Source organism: Phoenix dactylifera, chromosome 10, assembly GCF_009389715.1.
Source record: "Phoenix dactylifera cultivar Barhee BC4 chromosome 10, palm_55x_up_171113_PBpolish2nd_filt_p, whole genome shotgun sequence".
In the NCBI taxonomy this organism is placed as follows: Eukaryota; Viridiplantae; Streptophyta; class Magnoliopsida; order Arecales; family Arecaceae; genus Phoenix; species Phoenix dactylifera.
The window spans coordinates 7,282,807-7,305,560 of NC_052401.1; the positions used below are offsets into that span (position 1 = coordinate 7,282,807).

Consider the following 22,754-nt stretch of genomic DNA (forward strand, 5'->3'; position numbering starts at 1 on the left):
AAATAAATTCCTAGGAAGAGAATGCCTAAGAAAGTACTTTTGGCATGTTTGGTTGACCATGAAAAAGTGACAAATTTTCAAAGTGCTTATGTTTGGTTAGCCATCCACTTTTCTGAGAAAGTTATGGCCATCTACTTTAATGCCTCTTTAATGCTTCTTTAATATTGAAGGGCCTTTTTGAAAAGAAATAAAAATAAAGTGATTCCTGCCTCATGGAAAAGTAACTTTTCCATGTTTCTCATGGAAAAGACTTTCTCATGAAATGTGGGAATCATATTCCCATGGGAATACAATTTTCTCATCTCTCTCCTTTAAAAACTCCAACCAAACAAGAGGCATCTCATTACTTTCCCGTTGACCATACTTTCATTCCTTCTTTTCCCGCGAACCAAACGAGCCCTTACTAGCCAACTCTCTCATTTTCAATTTGGTATTGAGTCGGATCATTATTTTTGTTCTTTTCTTTTTTCTTTTTTGCTTATATTGTGGTTGCTACATATATCATGACATTATGAAATATTTAAATTAGGTCTAGACTTGCTAAGATGAATTATTTCTAGTTTCAAATAAAGGCTTTTTAATATTAAAAATATCATGAGTGCACAGACAATCTAACTTAAAAATATTTTTCTAGTAGTCATCTATATTAAAATTATGAAGACTTATATCAATTTTAGACCATGATCTTGCATTGTTATAGCAACACTAGCATATATATATATATATCAACATTACTTTTTCCTTCTTTGCATTTAGCACTTAAGGTTATTATCCTAGTTTTAGACCATGATCTTACATTGCATAGCAATACTAGTATATATATCTCAATGTTACTTTTTCCTTCTTTGAATTTGGCCCTCAAGGTTACAATCCCACTTTTACCATGATCTTGAATGGCTATAGCATCACTAGTACAAATATCGCCATGTTACTTTTTCTTTCTTTGCATTTTGGAACTGAAACCGGATTCATATCCATATTTGTTTTGTTTGATGAATACAAATATGGATATGAATGTTAGTCAGATGTAAAAATCTATATCCATTTTTATTTTAGATGGATACAAATATAAATCGAATAATAAAAATATTAAGATAAATACGAATATAAATTGGATAATTAAACTTTTTGACTATAGAATCAAGTTAGTAGTATGCTAATGTGGTCATTTACTTTTTTTTTTAAAGTTTATGAGTGCTATATATAAATTTGAATAGGGTTACAAATAGATTGGATATTCGAATATGGATCAAATAGTTGCCTATCCATATTCATATCTATTTTTTTATGGATATAAAATATAGATATGGATATTAGTCGGATACTCAAATTTCTATCTATATTCGAAAAAGATCCGGATATAAAAATAAATTCAGATGGATATTATCCAATCTACTTTCACCTCTATTGCATTTGGCCCTCAAGGTTACAATCCTGGCCCCCTTCTTGATTGTTGTGTAGAGTTCTTGAATGTGATAGCCAATATTGACCGTTTAAAACTAGTAGCAAATTCATATAGTGTTGACTTCTCAATTTACTCCAAATGGGATTCTACAACTTGTTTTATTACAAACAACAAGAAACAACAACAACAACAGTTACAAGAAGCGATGATGACCATGAAGAACAAGAGCCTATAAAGTTTCTTATAACATTATGTTCATAAGTTCAAATCAATACCCAACTCAAGGTTTTACCTATGCCAACGGTTCCAAGTGATTACATTCTTTGAAACTATACTTAATTGTTGCCGTTTTCCAAATAGTCTTTCACTATATTCCTTCAAATCAAATAATATTCACTTTACAGTCATGTCACTTGATTTTACCAATGTCCATGCTTCACATAGTAAAATATAAAGCTTTGATTTTAAAAACCTTTGTATCTAAGTAAGAAGAATGATGAAAAGCTAAGTTAGCGAACCATTTTTTCATAGATAAAATTAAAAATGGACATTATTTTCCATAGCTACAAAAATAATGACCATTATTGATCTACTTCAACACTTGCTAAGTCTTCTAGGAATATAATTATCATCATTAATTATATTACCCATATAGCAAAAAGATGACATGTAATAATGGTAAAATAATATGATTGACAAGGAGATCTTAATTATAAAATCAATGAATCCAAAAGGAAGATGATAACAAAGCGTAGCTAAATAATTACCATTTGTTTGAAAGTTTCTACAATGGACACAGCCAAAGGCTAATATCCTACTAATATTATGCTCTTGGGCTTGGAACAAGGCAAGGAAGGGTCCGGGTCTCCTTGTAGTTATCATCCCAAGTCTTCAAATCCCTTAACGCGTTTTCCATCCATTGCCGGCATCAACCCATCCCCCGCAAGTATAAAAGGAGGGGATCGAACCCCACTCAATTCCAAAGCCTTCTCCTCCTCTAATTCTACTTCCACCTTCTATTCTATCCCCCCTTATTCCCCGTGCTATTCCGATTTTATTCCCTCTATTCCAACTCCCGGTCAAAAGCCAGCCAGAGCCAGCCTTCTCAATTTTAGAACTTTATTGGGCTCTTTACTAGGGGAGTTAGGAATTAAAGACGAGTTATAAAAATAGTTTATAAAAATTGAATCCTAGACCCCTTAAGAGGCTGTTTTCTAGGGAAGTTGGGATTAGGAGAAGGTAGTGTTAATCTCGTTATTTTAATATTTGGGTGGTGATATCCGGCTCGGTAAGCAGACAAAAGGGCTTTTAGACGAAGGCATCGGAGGAGACCCCTCCACCTTCCAAACGGCTATAATTGTAGGGAGTTTTGAGGAGGGAGAGAGAGAATAAGAGAAGGTTAAGAGGCGAGAAGCGAAGGGAAAACATATAGATTAGTAGGGGATAGAGAGAGAAAGAGGGGGAGGGCGGAGATCGACGCCGGGCGGGCTGATCGGAGGACCTTGCGGGTTTCCGCCGAGAGGCCGCATCGCTGGGTGGTCTGATCCGGCGCCGGGAATCGCCGCCGCAGGGAAGACGTGGCGGGATTTGGAGGAGAAAGCCGCTCGATTGAGAGGGATTTGAAGGAAAAAAAAAGGAGGAATCTTGGGAAAAGTTTGGATTTTTATTGGTCCACCATGCCGGACGGAGGGTACTACAATTCGAAGAAGACGGACGACATCTGCGAGGATGTCTGCGGCGAGGTAATCATCGTTCTACCTCTGATTTTTTTTTTCTCTTTTTTTTTTTGTGGGGGGCAGGGGGGGTTGGGGGGTGCTGCGTGGGTTATGGATCTATTTTTGCTTGATTTTTTAGGGTTTTGGAGTGGCTGGTTTGAATTCTATCAGGCTATATGTATTTTATTTGATTTGCTCCTCCGAACGCCCTGCAATGTGGGATTCTTTTCATTAAAATTCCGATCTTTTTATGCTTTAATGAGGTTTGCCCCCTATCATTATCTCAATGAATTATTGTTGGGGCTTTGCCCTATCCGTCTCCATGAGAAAAAAGGGGTTCTGTCCCCTTCTTTTTTCTGTGGTTTAAATTAAAAGTTTGGATTGTAAAGTTGTGATTTTGGGGATCTATGTCAAAAGGAACTCTTTTTTTCCCTATTTGAGTGCTACTTTCCAGGCACTGGGAGCCTGTAATTGCTGCCTAATTTGATATTTACTAAATTTTTTTAATGCCATCTGGATTTGTAGTGTCATAACTTGATTCGGATATTGAGACTAAAACGGTTATATGGAGAGAGAGTTGTTTAGCAAAATTCAGTTTCCTATGTGCTGTGGTGTTTGTTTAATCCGTTTGGTGGTGATAAATATAGACTGACTTACATTATATCTAAATTTGCAGCAGACTTCAAGAGCAGCTCTGAGCATGTCAAGGCTCCGATGTGCCCTTCGGGGCTTCGATTTGAAGGCGTTGTTGCTTCTCCTTGTGGGTGTTCCAATTCTTATCTTCATCATCTATGTACATGGCCAGAAGATCACCTACTTTCTGAGGCCCCTGTGGGAATCTCCCCCTAAACCCTTCAATACCATCCCTCACTACTACCATGAGAATGTCTCTATGGAGAACCTTTGCAAGCTCCATGGATGGGGAGTTCGGGAAACTCCAAGGCGTGTCTTTGATGCAGTGCTGTTCAGCAATGAACTTGATATCCTTGAAATTCGATGGCATGAGCTGAGTCCATATGTTTCAGAGTTTATTCTCCTGGAGTCCAATTCTACATTCACTGGTTTGAAGAAACCCCTCGTCTTCGCAAAGAACCGGCATCAATTTAAGTTTGCTGAGTCCAGGTTGACTTACGGCACCTTTGGAGGGAGATTTGTGAAGGGGGAGAATCCTTTCGTGGAGGAGTCTTACCAGCGAGTGGCGTTGGATCAGCTTCTCAAGGTAGCAGGCATCACTGATGATGACTTATTGATCATGTCTGATGTTGATGAGATCCCAAGTGGCCACACGATCAACCTTCTGAGGTGGTGTGATGATATTCCTGAGAAGCTCCATCTCCAGCTCCGGAACTATCTATACTCATTCGAGTTCTACCTTGATGACAAGAGCTGGAGGGCTTCGGTTCACAGGTATCGAGCTGGGAAGACCCGATATGCTCATTTCCGCACGACAGATGACCTATTGGCTGATTCAGGGTGGCACTGCAGCTTCTGCTTCCGCCACATCAGTGAGTTTACATTCAAAATGATGGCATACAGCCATGTGGATCGCGTGAGATCTCCCTATTACCTAAATCCATCAAGGATTCAGGATGTTATATGCCGAGGAGCAGACCTATTTGATATGCTTCCAGAGGAGTACACATTCCAGGAAATCATTGCTAAGCTGGGACCGATCCCGAGTTCGTATTCTGCTGTCCATCTTCCAGGGCACCTACTTCAGAATGCTGACGAGTACAGATATCTCCTGCCAGGGAACTGCAAGCGTGAGCGTGGCTAAGTTTTGTTAGTGGCATCATAGGCTGCTTGCAAATGCTACAGAGAAGGTCCACTTGGAAAATTGATCTGTGGCTTTATATTGGGGATGAGTATCTAACTTGGTTGGATGATTCTTCTGTGGAAATGGGAAAGCATGTGTGAGCTCTGTTCTTTTATGTGCAATAGATTTTGAAGATTTAATAGTATCAACACATGCTTGCCTGCGGCCCATTTATTTGCCAAGGAGCTCAGTGGATTTGTAACTACCATGGGAGATTATTCATCTCTTCTTCCCTTCTTGGTATGTGATATCACACTGGTTATTGTACAATGCAAATCGAGTGAGTTTTCAAATGTTTACATTCTGGGAATTTGTTTTCTTCTAGAACTAATTTATTCATGAATTCTTCTTCCAGCCAGCCTCGATGTTCTGTTGACTTTGAGATTGTACCATCTGATTTACTAACTCTCCGTGTGGTAACAGTTCTGATTAAATTATGGCATTACTTTTTAGCAGTCCAGTGATAATTACGCTTATGATTGCTACTGCTGCCAATTAACACAAGGTTTACTTCCCATACACGAGGAATGCATAAAAAAAACTTAAGGAATCCAGGAAAAAAAATTGATGATATTTTTGGGATCTGTATTAGAGAATCTCTGTGACTTCAGTGGCCTGGAGTATTTCATGCAACTTTACTGAGGTTGTGCATGTTGAATAGAACTTGATTAAGTGATGCTTACATCTATGTGCAAGGATCAGAAAACACATCAAGATACACCACAAAGAAATTGCCCTATCATTTTGATTTCATTTTATAAAATCTTTTTCCCTGCAGAATTACATATTTGTCTTTTGCAATAGGATTGTTCACAACGAGTTATGGAAGAGCGGACGGGTTGAGTCACTTCCTTTGTAGAAAAGATTTAGTAATGATTCACTTCTTTTCGACCAGCAGTCATCCTTGTTGAAATGGATCTCCTTTCAGGATCTCAAAGAGTCCACAAGCTTGTGCTTCCATTAGCTAGAATTTTGGTTGAATAAGTTTCATGATTTTACATCCCTGGTTTTTCCTGATATTTTTCACCGCAAAGAGACTTTTGGATACTAAAGGCTGCATTGGTGGGCATTATCTGATCAGGCTTCTAAATGTTGCATAACAGCATGTAAGCTGTTATTTAGACCCGCTAAAGTAATAATTATAGCCAACAAGCTTTGCCTGTATTTGTTGTCAGCTTGTATGGATCATTAGTTCATATCAGGGTCTGAATTTTCTTTTGGAACTTGCCTCATTCTTCCTCTTAGTCTTCATCTTCTCTTTTGTAGTTCTTCTAAGTGAATCAGAGACCGTTGACCTTGTTATGGCCTGCCTAGTCTTTGCTGCACATCATAATGCATTTCTTTTTGGTGTAACAGATAAATAGATAAAAACGGAGGTATAACAAATAATAAACATGTGCATTAAGGTCTCAGTTTTCACCTATGGTAAATGCAGTATAAATGCCAGATAAACGGTCAATTCTTTTAAAAGGTTGAATCAATTTAAAGATAAACAAGTTGGACCTAATAAGTTTTGCTGAAGTTAAGCCAGCTGTATGTTCAATTTACCTGTCTGTAATTTGTAAGACTTGTCTTTCTAGAGGTCTGATCAAACCTCATGGTAAACTTCCAAATGAGGTATTTCAAATCTGGAACTACCTAGAGGCTGTATGGAAAGACTGCAGTTGATGAATTGTAATATCTAATTTCCTACTTAACGATCATTTTATTAAGAAATAGGAGAAAGATTTGATCGGGGAGGTTGAAGGCGGGAAAAAGATAGTTCATACCATAAAATATTTATGGTTTTCTAGATTCTGTCTTCCTTTAGTTCCTAATATCATAAATGAGTTGTAGAGCTAGGGATATCAACTCTATTATAGAAATTACAAGGATAAATCTGTATCACCCAACTCTCCTCTGAGTAACTCATATAGTTGTATTGCAATATTGGTTTTAAGAAAAGTAGAACTAGTACCGACAAGGTTCGCCGTACCGGTACCGGACTCTGTATCGGTGCCACATTATTATAGTATCGGTACGGTATGCGGTACGTCCGGTATACCGAGTGTCGGTACGCCGGCATACCGGTACCGGACGCTCGGTATCGTCCGATACGGTATGGTACAACATATCATGGGTATCGATAAGTATGTCGGCCAGCGATTGATACGGTATAGTACTGGTCTATACAATATCAAGGTGCCAAACTGCGGCATGTTCGAGGGCTCACCTGGTTAGGCTTCGACGGGTTTGGACAGGCTTCGAGGGCTTTGCGATGAGAGAGAGAGGTTGGATCCGGGGAGGAGGGCTTCGAGGTTTTTGCAACAAGGGAGTGAGGCCGGATCCGAAGGATGAGGCCTTCAATGGCTTTGAAGGCTTTGTGAGCTTCAACAACAAGGGGGAGAGGCTGAATCTGGTAAGGGCTTTGAAAAACCCTCAGAGAGGGAGAGATGCTGGAGGAGCAGGCTAGAGGGAGAGAGAAGAGGCAAGGGTTTCAAAGGGTCGGGAGGGAGAGGAGTTACCGTTTCGAAGAGAGCTTCTGAATGATACTGGTAACAGAACAGTTTGGTTCAATACACATTGAACCGATTGGTTCGGCACGGTTCACCGGACCTTGATTGGTTCAGCATGGGAAAGCTATTAAACAGCAATTGAACCATAGGATGATGATTAGAGTGGTGATTTTATTGATTTGTTTTCTTAGGAGTCAGATGTACTTTTCACAAAATGGATGGCATGTTTCTTGTGGAAGTCATAAAAATGGGTTGATGATTACGGTTTAGTGATTATATCCATCCCATGTTTCTGTTCTTTCATTTTTCCGCAGCTTGCTAGGGATTGTAGTTCCCCTCTATTCTTGCTGGGGAAAAAAGTGATAAAGACAATTCCAAATCTGTTACTTCTAATGGTGCTTTTAGGTGTCATATGGATACTCGGATTTGTTATCTTTGCAAAGGATACTGGAACAACCAAACAGCAACTTGTCCATTGGAAGATAATCTGATGGTAATAAACATCTTTCTGTTTTGTTTTGTTCTCTTTCTCTATTTTCGGTTTTTGTGGATGGGTGGTGGTGGTTGTGGTGGTTATTGCTATCAGAACTCTTTAGTGGGTTGCAACTTTGAGAGAGTAGATTTCTCTGGAGAAGCCTAGGCATCAAAGCTGCTTTTTTTCCTTTAAATTTCACTTATCTTTTTGTGCGTGGAGTGTTTTAGACAAGTTTATAACCTGCTTTAAATAATTGACCTTCTCTTCTTGACTAACTATGTTTCTGTTCTTGAGCTGAATTGTAACTAGCCATCCTTTGAGGGTCAGCGTTGTTTGTTCTTGCTATATTGTCAACAGTGTGCAGCTACTCCCATAAATTCAGAAAAGAATAGCTTTGATTTCTGTTTATTAGAATTTGAAGAACTAATCCACGCCCTGATTGTCCAGTTATCTCTTCATTAGCCTGCAAGTACTCTAATTTATGAAGAAACTGCATAATATGCAACTTGAAACTGCATTATCCAAATGAAATAAATTTCCTCAGAGCAAGGCTCATTAAGAGATACATTAATATGTCCAGTGACTGAATCCAATTTATTCCTTTTCTTGAGGAGGAAAATTATTTATAAGTATTGGTTGTTTTTTACTGGGACAATGCTGCTTTTGGATGTGAGAACGCTGCTCCATTTTGAAAGGTTGACTGGCCCCAACAAACCCCACAACCATCCACCCACCACCACCAACATACTCACAGAGAGATGAGCTATCCTCTAGCCCCCTTCCTGTCATTACAGGAAAAATTTGTCCCTGAAGTCCTTTTCATGTCGCCTCTTTTCTGCTGTAATGACTTGACCCTGAGTCTCCCTGTAAGAAGACATGGACTTAGAAGCTATAGGCACAATTTTCTAGTAAGCACATACTTTTGGATTCACATTGTCAGTGGCATGCTGTCTTTATTAAGCACACTGGTGAAGGTATGCAAATAGCAGACTAGATGCATACAATGGACAGTGTTTCCACAAGGGAGTGGATGCCCCACCTTTCACTCTTGCTTTCTTGGTTACAATGGTCAAAAAAAGCTTCTTAGCTAGTTTTTAACATGTGCTTTGAGAAGGCAGAGAGCCTAGCACTAGAAATTTCTGGGTCCCCTCTTACTGCCAGTGATAAGATAACTGGTTTCTTCTTTCAGGTTGATATGTGCGGTCTAGTAATAAAACAATACTGTGTCTAGGAGTGGGGGTAGGTAAACTTTTTGATACCCATAGGTTGGTTGCTTGACCTGGTGCTGTCTCATGACAAATCCCCTCCCTTGGAGGCTCATTACTTAGATTTGATCTAGTACTGGTTCAGTATTGATACCCAATACCTAAAAAACATTCTGTACCATATTATACCGATACTGTGCTAGTGTAGCATCAGTATAAGGTCCGGTATCGAGACGGCAAACTTTAGTAGGAACATTTGAAACAAGTATGAAACCATGCTATAACCCAGTTGTTCAATCCTAGTCATTTATTCTGGGCCTTCTAGCATTGAAAAGATGTTCTGAGGCATATCATGATAAACCCTCTGACAACCAAAATTACAAGCCTGTATCTTTCATCATGGTAGGTAATGATCCTACCCACTTGTAATGGAGGGAGTCTCTCTTTGTTAACCTTGGGAGGAGATCTAATATTCTGGGCCTTGTCTTGTTTCTGTTGAAGATTTTAGAAGATCGAATACCTCATGCATGACATACATCCATAACTTAAGATTTTCCATGTTTTTTCCTGTAGATATTCTTAGTTGAGGCAAAGTTTTTCAAAACTAAATGGCAAGATGCAGCCCAATCACCATTTTACTATTATGATGAAGATTGCTTCGAGCTTTTTTTTGTGATCTTTGGGACTCCATGCATGCTGAAATGCTGCCACTGATTTGTCTGTGAGGCGCTCTGTATATAATTTTTTGCTGTTACTTGAATACATCCCAATTATTTTAGCTTTTGCTCAGAGAAGAGAAACAACAGTCCACAAAGCTAAATGTGAGTCCTTTTATTTGGCTCAAAGCTCTAGTACTTTTTTTACAGGATGGTTAGCTGTTCTGATTTTTCAGTCCTTTCTCATTAGGCTGTTATTGTGCACCATTGAGTTATAAATCATCACGGCACTGCCTTTCTTTACTCAAAAGACTAGATCAGGAAAAAAGAACAAGAAATGTTTGATAAAGTAATGTTCCTCTTTCTTTCAAGAGGCTTGTAGATACTGCTATTCCTCCTTCCAGCAGTTCATGGTGCATCGAGCTCTTCACACGAATCAAAGTGAACCCAGATATACACAGTTCTCAAAACATGATGAATATGATTGCTTATGACAGGTCTAAATTTCATAGCCACAACTAATTATGTTCAAAAAACTATAGAATATAGCTAAAATCATACCAGCCTGCTTGTCCAAGCAGGCACTCGATGAGAAACATATGCTAAGCATCGAATGGTGGTGAGGTATATGAGATATGAGATACAAGTTCAAATTGAAAGAATCTAAGAGAAACATCAAACAAGGTATTAGAACATTAAGTATATTGCTTATTCTCACTATGTTAAATAACACGAGATGAATCCACTTTAAATAAAAGCCTTCAATATTTTATAAAGCTTTATACAACAAGAGAAGCACAAAGGTGGATGTGGTGCAAGGAATTTGCTAAAAATTAGCTCTCAGTATCCACTGAAGCATTTGCTGCATTTTGTGTTTCCAGAAGCTTCATTTGGCGTTCTGCGTGTTCTCTTTCGCACTGGCTGATTCCCATGATAATATCAAGCATAGTGCCAGTAGTACCAAAAAAGACCAAGGGTGCCAAGGACTTCTTCCGTATCCCCACTGGGATGGCAACTAAAGCCCCAGCTACTGAGAAGAACCATGTACCAAGCGCACTGCAAGCAAACATGAACATTGAACACCCTGCTTTTACCACTGACCCTAACAGATCTAATTCTGAAGAAAATCAATAAGGAATATATTATTTCATTTCATCTAGTTATTTTAGGAAGGAAGTTTGAATTAATTTGATGTAGTATAATAAGATTCTGGAATATTAGAAATGGTTAAAAGTAAATAAGGAGATCCTTGTTTGAGCTGTACTTGGAATGGAATTTAGTATAATATCTTGGAAGGTTAATTAGGACTGGTTGACCTATGAGGTCATGAATAGAGGTGTCAACAGGTAACGTTTGGCCGTAACCATACCCGAACCTAAAATATATTTATTAGATCCAAACCCAATTAAAATTCTACACTCATACCTAATATTGGACCCTAAAAAAGGTCAGGTACGGGTCAAATTTCATGCAAAAATTGGATATTTAATATGTTATTTTGGTATACTTGAAGACTTTTTTTTTCAAATTACTTAATGTACCTAAAGTATTACCTCATGAACTGTGAAGCATGAAAATATTAAAAAATAATAAAAAAATATCTATAAAAGGGAGCATCTGTTCAACTATTGCTTTTGTTATCTAAGCATCCATGTAATCAGAAAACATGAACAATGAAAAAATCCTACAATAATTAAGCTTAGTAAAAAACTAGCATATAGCTTGCACAATGCATGATGTTCTATGTTTTCACCTTTTTCCAACTCTTCTTAAAATGTAATATAAAAATGTAATAAATTACAATATATAGAATGCTTCAATAACCAAATTTCTTTTGCACATTAAGCAATGAACTTTAATGATTGTTGAGCAAAAACTCCCGTAATTATTACTGGAGTCCACATAGCAAATGGAGAAATTTGCACAATCCGAGCCTCCATGCAAAAACTCCTGTCATTAATATTGGTGTCATCAACTCAACCTCGCACGATGGGCGGGATATTTTTTTTCTCCTTCCTCCAACTATTTTCAAAATACAATATAATAATGTAACAAATTATAATAAATGGAAAGCTTCAATAGCCAAATTTTTATTACACATTACTAATTCGAATCCCTCGGGTAAAATAAGAACAGCCCCTACATTCAAAGCCCCCTTAAATAATGAACTTTAATGATGACCGAGCACATTAATATTAGTGTCATTAATACTAGCATCCACGTGGCGAATGGACAGCTCTACACAAGCTAACCCTCCATTTTAGATATATATAAAATAGATATAGATCACAACATACATATTACAAAAGGACTGCAACAAATAACTTGGCTAGGAATTTGGTAGAACAAGATGAGTTACGATTTCATTTCTTTCTACTTGATTATTTTTTTTTATGATAAAAAATAACAAACACCCACATATTAATATATGTATGTATTTATATATTTATGTGTGAGCGCATATATGTGTGTGTGTGTGTGTGTATATATATATACATATACTCGGGTTAGGTTTTAGGTTTTTGGGTATAGATCTATCTAAACCCAAAACCCGACCCAATAAAACTTAGGTCTAATTTCAGAATCCAAACCCAACCCAATTGCTATTGAGTTTATTTTTCATACCCAAATCCAATATTTGGGGTTGGTTTTGATTTGGGCTAGCAGGTTATGAACCTCCATGGTTCCATTAATACCCTGTTCATGATCTGTGGATCTTATTTGAGCATCCAGGGATTTATAAATAGGAGGATTGATGAAATGGAGCGGCATATCAGAAATTGAATCAATTTGAATTTGGAGGCCATTTTCCCTCAAAGGAAATCAGAAGTCCCCCCCTCTAAATTACCTTTGTCCTTATTCTCTCTTTTTAACATTGCGACTAGTGTGATCTTATCATATACCAATACACATACATACTACTCATATGATAAATATGAAACTATGACATATGGGCAGATTACACAATCAAGTGCATCTTGTGAGAATCTTGTTTGGTCTTATACCAGTTCTTTTTCATCTTTAGGTTTTTGTTGCCATGTCTCAAATAGAAAGATTGATTTGTATGTGAAAATAAATGCCTAGCATGTTCGAACTTCATTACAGATGACAATGGTTACATGTGAAAAAATCATATGAACTACCAGGTCAGATAGTACCATAAGATGCAAATAAGTTATCCTTGAAGTTACGAAGTTTCCTATCCTAACACTGTATGCCTAGTATCTTACATATCCTATGTGTGTGTTTTGGTCGCTTAAACTTCCATTTCTTCCATAATTCATCTCAGTAGCAGTTTTGTTCAAAAATTTTGATGCCTTGCTAAGAAAAAAAAATTGTCATAGTTATATTTAGAAGAAACCGTTGCTGCTTATAATGTGAGCTGAATCCTACTAGCAACAATTGCATTGAGATTTTTTTATGAATTAAAACTACAATATGCATAGATCTCACAATCATACTGAACCATATAAGCTTTCAGTTTGTTGGATTATCCTGTTCTATGCTTTCATGTTGAACAAACATTAACTTGGTGAAACAATACCACTTCATGTGCATGCCTTAAAGTCTACAGCTCAAAGTTCTCAAGAAAAGTTGCCTTGAGTTTGCCTATTTAGCTAATGCATGCAAAAAGAAAACAGGTGTAAGTACTTGTAATCCATGCAATAGGATGCAAAGGATTTTATTGGAAAAATTGAGAAAGTATAGGCTGGATGATGAAAAAGGCTATAATTATATCAGTTGGCTTCCTTCAGCTGTATTCCAGAAAGTTGGGGATGTAATGATTTCTTGTGGCATTAGCTAGGTGAATTTTCAAAGTGCCTGCTATCAGCATGACAGTCCACATTCCTTCTGATTATCATGGTTTGCTGGCTTATATGTTTCTAATATTAGTGATATATAAATAAGGTTCAAACTACAAATGTTTTTTCCCTTCAGGAAAAGAGAGGCAAAGCTCAACTACAAATGCTAAAAACATTGCACCTAAAGTTCAGTAACAGCTTTTTGGTATTTTTCTAAGCTATAGATCAAGAAAATTAGACAATAAATTGATTAGAATGAGTTGCCTCTGAAATTAATTTGCATTCTTGAGAAACAGAACAATACTCTAGTCCTCAGAGAATTTTAGGCTATTCCACCACATTAGTAGAATCAGTTCTATTGACAACTCCAATGAGGTCACTAACCTCTGTCATTCCAAATATTTAAGCATTCCCCTACAATGGAATCAACAAGATTACCACGTCCTACATTATGTGTAGCGGCTTATTCCACTCGCCCACATTTTAATAATTATTTAGGGGTCATTATAACACGTCACAGCTTAATTGCATGATATCTTCAATGCAAGTATGAAGGTGTGAAAAGATGTGACTGAGTCACTGAAGGATGAAAAGGTCTATGGTATTGTAGGTATCCATGGTGTTCCCTGCAACTGAAGATTTTCAGGATATCAAAATGTTACCTTTCTAGGGACTAGGAATCTAGGAGCAACAGCTTATGCCAATTTCTCCCACTCCTATTGACTTAGAAACTCCCACCATGCAGAGACATCTCATGGATTCAGGGACCACACCCAAATAGGCCCTAAATGAAATCATGATTCAAGATATACGGAGTCCATAAAGATGAATACTAAAAGCACAAGTGTTTCTAGTCTCTCATATATTTTCTTTCGGATTCTCCTTCCCTCAAAGCATTTTAATTTGAAGAAAACAATGACAGCACTTGCTGAAGTTTACAAACTCATTAAAGAAATTATTGCATTAACGTTCCACTGACATAGAAGTCACTAGCAGAAATTATTAATCTCATGTTTGGAAGAGGAAAAACTGTTATCAGAGAAAACCATGAATGTTACTCTCCTTACATGAAACTATGTTATTAATAGGTGCCAATATTTAAAGTTCATTCCAATTTCCTCCAAGCGCAAGGTTTACTTATCTTATTGGAAAAGAATAAGATGATCTAACCAACCATAATTATATTAATGTGTTGAAATGAACTTGGCATTAAATAGAAAGACAAGATCCATAAGATTTATGGCCAAGGATTAAGGTATCAAAGAAGGCTTGCTGTCCCAATACCGGATCTCGGACAAGTACTATGCTAGTACAATGTCAATGCGCTTGTTACAGGGGTTGGTTTGGAATATTGATACTCGGCACGCCATCTATACCATATACTAGTTTGGTACTGCTACCGTATGGTACGGTTGGTACGCACTGCTGCTGACCGCTATGGCACACCATGTACCAAATGTTGCATCCATGCTAGTCATGGGATGGCATGGAACTGCGGGGCACCATACTATATTATGTCATGACGTACCATGGCATTCACATGCTCAGACACAACTGTGAAAATGGGTCTACGCCAATCCATCTTGGTCTATACCAGGTGTGCTGACAAAAATTCTTTAAACAACTATAATCAAAAAACAAAGAAATATAAAGAAAACTGAGAAAATAATCATTACACAAAAAGTGAAATACAAAATATCAAATACACAGTACGTTAATAGGAAGTATCAACTTAATAACTTTCAATACTAATTCACTAATAGAAATGTTTCTCCATACTCAAACATTGTGAAGATCCTTAAGGTGCGGGCTTAGGTGGCCTCTAGGCAGTTTGTCTTGGATATTGGTTAGCCACCATGCACCAATAAGGACCACCATGCTTTGGTTTGTACCATTCACAGGTATGCACCCTATAATCGAGTCTATACCTGACCCTGGAATGTGTATCACATAATGTTGACTGTGAACCTAAATATTTATTTACGAAATCATTTAGTTCAGTCATCAATTAAATATTTTTTAAGAGTGGCAATATTGAGATCATAGGTCACACGGTAGCAATCACACCAATGGAACGAGAACCACTTCTCCAACCAGCCATACCTTGACCCTTATCGTGAAAATGAGAATTATATATGCAGAAATCTCATAGGCCAAAGGCTATTTAGAAGGAAACTTTCAACAAACATTCACTATGGGCAAGACTAATCATGCTTCAACAAAGGCTAAGCACTGCGTCCTCATCCCACCATGGGGACTTTTAAGTTAAAATCCTCATTTTGTTGCGGAGGCAAAGATAGAGATCTCCATTCCACCTATGCTTGTGCACTCACCAGACTTTGCCATGTGACACCCAAGAAGGAACCAATGTTTGCCTGGGTATTTCTCTCAAGAGAAATTAATATTTGCCTGTGCATTTCTCTCGCTCATGCTGTCCACCATCAAAGCCGTATGCTAAAGCTTGAACTTGAGCATGATTCAAGCCCAAACTTAGTTTTGACTTGTACAAGCAAACGATTTATCACTGAAAACTGAGAGCAAGCATGATATTGCCTGCTAAGCTAAGTTTGAGCATGTGTTTAATCTCAGATTGAGCTTGGTCGCCCATGTAGCATGACCAACCTGAGTCCAAATGGTTTAGCTTGGCTTCTCTGCAGCCTAGCATCATGTGCACATGCACAAAAAATGGCTTCTTAAGTAACAGCTTTAGGATTAAAGTGCTTTCAATCTCATGCCATCATAAAATGAAGGGTAAGCCAGAAGAGTTGTGATGTGCCATTTTGGTTATATGGAGACTTTTAATAGCATTTTCATTGCTCCTATTTAAAATACCCATTCTTCCTACCATGTGTGCAAGGTGAAATTTGGTGGATCTATCATGCTAGGAACCTTTAACGTGCAGAACATTATAACGTGTGAAGTCAAATAGTAGGCAGTGGTTAAGAATTGTTTTCACTTAGCAAGTGGAACATGCTTGTCCATGGATAGAACATATATCAAGTGAAAACATATTCATCAAAGGACATAATATGGATTTTCCTCTTGGTTTGTGACTTGAAATTGTCTTAAGTGAAAATAAATAAGACAAAGTTCAGTTAGGGGCCTTTTATTTAGGAAACCTAGAAGAACTAGGTTAAGACTAGTATTTGGAGAGAAAAAGAGAGAGAGAGAGAGAGAGTTCCCAATATACTAAATGATGTGGAAGTCGGATATGGCATTCTCGTGGAATGCTATATAAATAGACCACTTCATCAAGTGAATAGGATCATATCGATGAAGATAACATTTGCCAATCAATAAAGGCTTTCATAATCCATTGATGAAGATAACATCCTTAGGTCATCATCAAGTTTCCCATAATCCATCAATTACCATCGTTTATATAAAATAAGCAATTATGCAACTAATGTTTGTAATAATAAACTACCTCTACAATGACAACCCACATATACGGAAGGATTTCTGCAACGAGACAATATATGGAAATTAAAAAAGTTTGATCACCATAGCTGACACATTAAAATTGAGTTTAGCATGCATGCCATTGAACAAGTAACGGTGACATAGGCATTGAACTTTTGTCATTTTCACTTCTTCACATAATTGAAAATATTTTTTTGGAATCTCCATGATCCAAAAAAAAACAAAAAAGGAAGAAATAATTTTACATATTCAAAAACTTTCTATAATTTCTAGCTCATTTGATGGCACTATCTTATTGTGTGCTAAAGAATTAGTGCTTAAAAAGCCAAATCCCAAATCCCCAAATAAATATCAACTACTTCATTGGACAAAATATTAGAGCCTTCAAGACACAAGAATTGAATTGGAATTTTGTCTCATTTGCAGTCAACCATTCTACAAAGTATTAACAACAACAAAACCTCTTCTTGTTGAATTGAGGAGCACAAATTATTAATGAGGCTCTCGCCACTACGGGATTCGGGTAGGGTTAGATATATGTAGCCTCAGGCTGGAACTGGGCTTGCGTCCTTGATCCTTGCCGGATGTGCTTGACGGTCCCCCATAATACGCTAACTTGGGGACTTCGTTGGATTTCGAAGACATGGGCTTCATTTTTTTAGCTTCTCATTACCTGCAGGAGTCCCACTGTCGTTAGCACCTTTTTTAGTACTCCTTGAGCTAATCCCTCATTGTTTTTGTGCATGAAGCTATCCTATCAACCCGAAGAAGAGAGATAAAAAAAGGAAGATCTCCTCGATGGTTTGAATACAAGAAGAGGCAGTTGTCCCGTCAGACCACCTAGCCTCATCCAGGTGCCGTTCAGAAAGGGTCATGCATCGGAGGTAGTGAAGTAACCATCACAGCTCTCGGGGTCAGTCAGTCTGGATCAGAAAGGGATTGTGGATTCTAGACCACTACAAGATCTTCCCGCGAAATCCTGACATGAATACAAACAATTTGGTGGGCTGACTTCAAGTTGGACCAATTTCGGGTTGGGCAAGGGGCTAGGCCTGAGTAAATTCAGATTGGGCTTGGGCTAAAAATTAAGGCTCATACATATTCAGGCCATGCTTGGGTAGCTGTTTGGCTCGGTCCAAACCCAACCCGAGCCTGAGCCCAAACTAAGCTCGATAACCAAGCCCAAAGTCAAGCCTAAAGTTAGCCCAAAATCACTCGCTAGGCTAAGGATGCTACTTTCGGTTCTCTAAAAGAGACCAAATCTCTAATCGAAAACCCTCACCCATCCCATCGGTATTTTTTCTCTCTGCTTCCGCTGCCTCTCCGCCCTCATCGAACATGATCGCTAGTCTACGTCTCCCTGAAAATCTAACCTCATCACCGATCGACGATCCAAGCAACGCAAAGGCGAGTAGGCAATCTCCTATCGTCGGTGGATGACCCTGAACTTCTGCACCAACAAGAAGATCATTGAGGAGGTGGCGATCATCCTATCAAAGTGGCTCTAGAACAAGCTCTCCGCGTTCTCAACCCCCAGATGCGTTGGATCCAACGCGACGTCATGCATGATCCCGCAATCTCTAGGTGGAGGAGTGCGAGCATCACATGGACTTTGTCCCCGAGATCACATCAAGGTTAAAAAGGAAGACCATGGAAATACTCGCCTCCCTCGACATGGTTGACCTCCCCAACGTCGAGAAGCAAACCTAGAATAATAGAGGTAGAGGTAAGTTTAGAAGGAGATGGGTGTACCCATGTTCTTTTGTTATATATTTTATATTTTTGCTTTCGCTTGCCTCCATGGCAGTAGTGGAGAGAGCTCCCTCGTTCTCTATCCAGCAATTGCAATTCAAAGGACGCTGCCTCTAGCCGACACGATCATAGTGGCGCTTCTCGCCCTCCTCTTGATAGCAGCCGCTAACGTCTGTTTCGAGGAGAAATTTAGAGTTATAGCTACAGGTCTGCTGCACTCTCCCTTTCGGTCTTCACTCGCTGGTCTACTATGCAATCTATTATGGTCTGTTTGAGGGTCGACCTGATTGGATTTCAAGTCAAGTTTGGGCCTGGGCTTGAGTCGGGCTCGAGCCTAGCTTTTCTAAGATTTTCGGGTCTAAGCCTAGCCCCAAGGCCTAAAAAAATTGGGTTGGACTCAGGTAGGAGCATGGCCCAATTCGACCAGTCCATTTTCAGTCCTAACGTAGCCTTACCCCCATGTGATGAGTTTATGTGTTCCAAATTCCCGACACCCAAGTCACAATGAAGCAACCTTAGTATTGCACCAAGGCTCATCCTCTAAATTATTGATTGATAGATTAACAATAAAAAAGTATTACCTTTTCTACAATGGTGAGACTATTTCATATGCTTAACATTAGTAAATAGTCGTACCTTTTGTTGGTTAAGATTTATATTCATAATGCCATTAAGTCTTTTTTGGTTGATGAACTAATTCAAATCAAATATTGGTTTCAATCCTAAATTGATCAAAACCTAGAAAAAGGTTGATATATATATATATATATATATATATATATATATATATATATATATTGCAATATCACTAATAAATTGATTTTTAACGGGTGAAATCTTCACATGGGCCCATAGTGAGTGAAATTTCAATGTCTAAGCATAACTACTATTAGTGCTTGTTGCATCCTGCAGGTCTTTCAAACATAAATTTTAACAGCTTCAGTGTCTCAAGTAAAACTTAGTGCCAACCTTAAATAACCTTACAATAATCTATTATACGCTTTCTCCAAGTCTATGAAAAATCATAATTTGGACCTTTCTATGACTAATTGTCAACCCAATAGCATTGCCCTTCAAGACTTAAAATTGTCCGTGCACATCAAGGACATTACTATGAGACTAAATTACTAAAGGAAATGACTAAAGCTATGGACAATACTAAGCATAAGATAAGGCATAATGTTACTTTCTCAGTTTTTCCCTCGATGGGTCTTATGTGATGACATGGGTAACATTGTTGTGCACTCAATGAAATACCCAAACTTTCTTTTCTTTTTCGTCATAACTTCATTTCACAACTTGATGTATACATATTGTGAAACAGCATGTAATTGCTCTCACTTCATTCTAAAATAACCATGTTACTTGCTTGCTAGATGCGAATCATTAACATAAATGCCAGGTAAAAAAGCCCACCTAATCCTTTCTAGTTAACTAGAGAGATATCTACTTCCAAAGGTAAAAATATTAAGCTAAAAAAATTGGCTGTTTCTCAAAGATAGATATTCAATAATATCATAGTTTATAATATAACATTGGATCATATACTAACATGAGATCCTTTGAACATGTAGCGGTATTGACACATTTTCAACTAACCACATTGCTTTTATATTTTCTGTATATCAGAGACATTTAACTCTACTGGTAAAAGGAAAAAAAAGCACTTTTGAACAGGCACAGATCCTTATCTAATACTGGTCAAAATTGGATTTTTATGAGAGAGATCCGTAATTGATGTCAGAAAAAATTCTATGGCTAATAAGAATGGAACTTTTCTATTGCATTAGTGTCATGAATCCCAACATCCAAATCAAACTCTTTAAAATTCCTTTCTGGAGAAAGATCATTGTAATACGGTCTTGTTCTTGTTAGCTTTCTACAAAGATTTGCAAAGGTTTCAAAAATAAAGATTAATTGATTAACCTTTAAAAAAAACTTTGAAATTAATCAGATAAGATATAAGATTGGAAAAGGAAAGAAAGAGATTACTTGGAAACTGAGCAATCCTCAAGTTGCTTGACATTATCTTGTGTGCCACCAAACCCTCCCCCAATTGTTGTCATCTTCTCCTCCCTCTTTTCCTACTTCTTCCCTCTTTTGTTCTAGCTTTTCTTCTTCTGCTTTCCAGAACCCTGCTAAAGAAATATAGCTTGTCATGTAGTCAGTCGGGCTTGGATCATGTTTGTTAGATTTAAGTTTAAGGGGCTAAAGTTAGTTTTTTATTTTTTTGTCTACTTTCTGTCTAATTTCAATTAGATGTCTAAATCCAATTAGATTGGGTTTATTTCTATGAAATTCATACATGATATTACTAGTGATTTGGTTTTAGTTCAGGACACTGGAATTATACATGAACCCTCATGTGGCCATTTAAAAGATATTGACAAATTGTTACAGAGACAACATTAACAGTGCATGCATTCAACGATACATTCATCATTATAAATAGAAGACTGCTCCAACCAATAATTAACGTGTTGTCCTTATGCATTCATTGATCAATTGAGATGAATGCTAGGTGACAAACTTGGACACAAAAAATGGATGGCATGTCCTTAATAGCATGATCTATGAAGCTTATTTGGACATCAAATTCATGAAGATTTTTTTTTTAATCAAATGCCAGATAAATTTGTTGGAACTTTCAGTGCTCATATAAGTTCGTAAAATAGGCCTAGGCTTTAAAATGAGTGTAGAAGCATTCAAGATTTTTTGCATGAAAGTTGAAATGAAGGATTCCTTTGTCATAATCAAGTTGACTCTACAACTCCCAGTACCAAGCAAGGATAGATAAAAGAATCAACGTTAACCAAATTTGAGGAAATTATTGCCGAAACCAACACAAGCAACAGTCCACAGCAACATCAGTCATTGACCACTAAAAATAACATTAGTCAGGCATTTCATCGAACGGTGAGAATGCATGCTATGCTCCTAAAAGAAAGACCGATGATACCGTGAGGCTGGAAAGATGGTAATTCATGGTATGCTAGTTTTATTGAACCGATGGTTGACGCAGCGCAAAAACAAAAGAGAGATGACGCGCTGGTGAGGGGACGGGAGGGAAATGGGGAAGCGAAGGAATCATCGTCGGAGAAATTAGAGGAGAAATGTACTACCGTGAACCGGAGAAGAAAGAGATCAAGAAAGGCCGGGTAAAAACAAAGGAAAAGACGAGGGCAATTACGGGCTTACCAGGATCTCGAGGACGGTGAGGTTTCGACGACGGTTGGGAAGGCTCCCAAGTCGGCTCTGCGCTGCCGTAGATAAGGAGATGAGGAGAGCTGGCCAGGGATCGACAGAACTCAGAAGGTAGCAAAATACCCCAGGAAAAATACCTCATATAACTCGGAGGCTTCCCAAGGGTGAAGATTAAAAAATATTTGGACTATTTAAGATTGATCCAATCTTAATATTCTGACTCAAGCTCGGCTCTATTAAAAAAATAATAAAATAAATAATAAGATTGATTTGACTCGACTCAAATACCAGTCAAACCTAATATAGCTTGAATTAAAGCTTTGTCATAAATAATATATATATATATATATATATATGTATATATATATATATATGTATGTATGTATGTATGTATATGTATGTATGTATGTATATATTAAGCTGTAGATTTTCGAGTCGAGTAATTTGCTATTTAAGTTCAATTTGAAAAATTATTTAAGCAACTCGAGCTCAACTTAAGCTTGGTAATAGTCAATTCGAGTTGAGCTTGAATTCAAATAGAGCTCGAGTAGTTCGCAAGCTGTTCATCTCATTTATATCTTTAATTTGAAAAAAAAATCCTTATAAAATTTTTGATAATTTTATAAATATAATAAAAAACATAAAGTATATTGAAATATAAGAATATATAAACTAAAAAGATAAATATACCAATAAAGCATACAATATATATTTAAAGCTTTATATAAAATTAGGAGGGTGAGGTGGCAGTGGACGATGGCAAGGAGGAGGAGGAGGATAAGAAGGATGATGTGGTTGAGGTGGT

At 37.6% G+C, this 22,754-nt stretch overlaps 2 protein-coding genes across 4 annotated transcripts; one reads left to right on the forward strand and one right to left on the reverse strand.

Annotated features, from left to right (window-relative positions):
- Positions 1-2,406: 2,406 nt before the first annotated feature.
- LOC103723158 (beta-1,4-mannosyl-glycoprotein 4-beta-N-acetylglucosaminyltransferase-like) lies at positions 2,407-5,393 on the forward strand. Of its 2 annotated transcripts, none has more exons than XM_008813984.4 (2): positions 2,407-3,147; positions 3,797-5,393. In XM_008813984.4, the coding sequence occupies exons 1-2, from the start codon at positions 3,082-3,084 to the stop codon at positions 4,895-4,897; spliced, it is 1,167 nt and encodes a 388-aa protein (XP_008812206.1). In that variant the 5' UTR covers positions 2,407-3,081; the 3' UTR covers positions 4,898-5,393. The 2 variants fall into 2 exon arrangements, with proteins under 2 accessions (XP_008812206.1, XP_008812207.1); XM_008813985.4 differs by having other exon boundaries at positions 3,800-5,393.
- Positions 5,394-10,403: 5,010 nt separating this feature from the next.
- Positions 10,404-22,117, reverse strand: LOC103723157. 2 transcript variants are annotated; one of them, XM_026799991.2, is made up of 3 exons: positions 21,944-22,117; positions 20,738-20,883; positions 10,404-10,823 (listed from the first exon to the last, which is right to left on the reverse strand). In XM_026799991.2, the coding sequence occupies exons 2-3, from the start codon at positions 20,809-20,811 to the stop codon at positions 10,601-10,603; spliced, it is 297 nt and encodes a 98-aa protein (XP_026655792.2). In that variant the 5' UTR covers positions 20,812-20,883; positions 21,944-22,117; the 3' UTR covers positions 10,404-10,600. The 2 variants fall into 2 exon arrangements, with proteins under 2 accessions (XP_026655792.2, XP_008812204.2); XM_008813982.3 differs by having other exon boundaries at positions 20,738-20,880; positions 21,944-22,116.
- Positions 22,118-22,754: the final 637 nt, after the last annotated feature.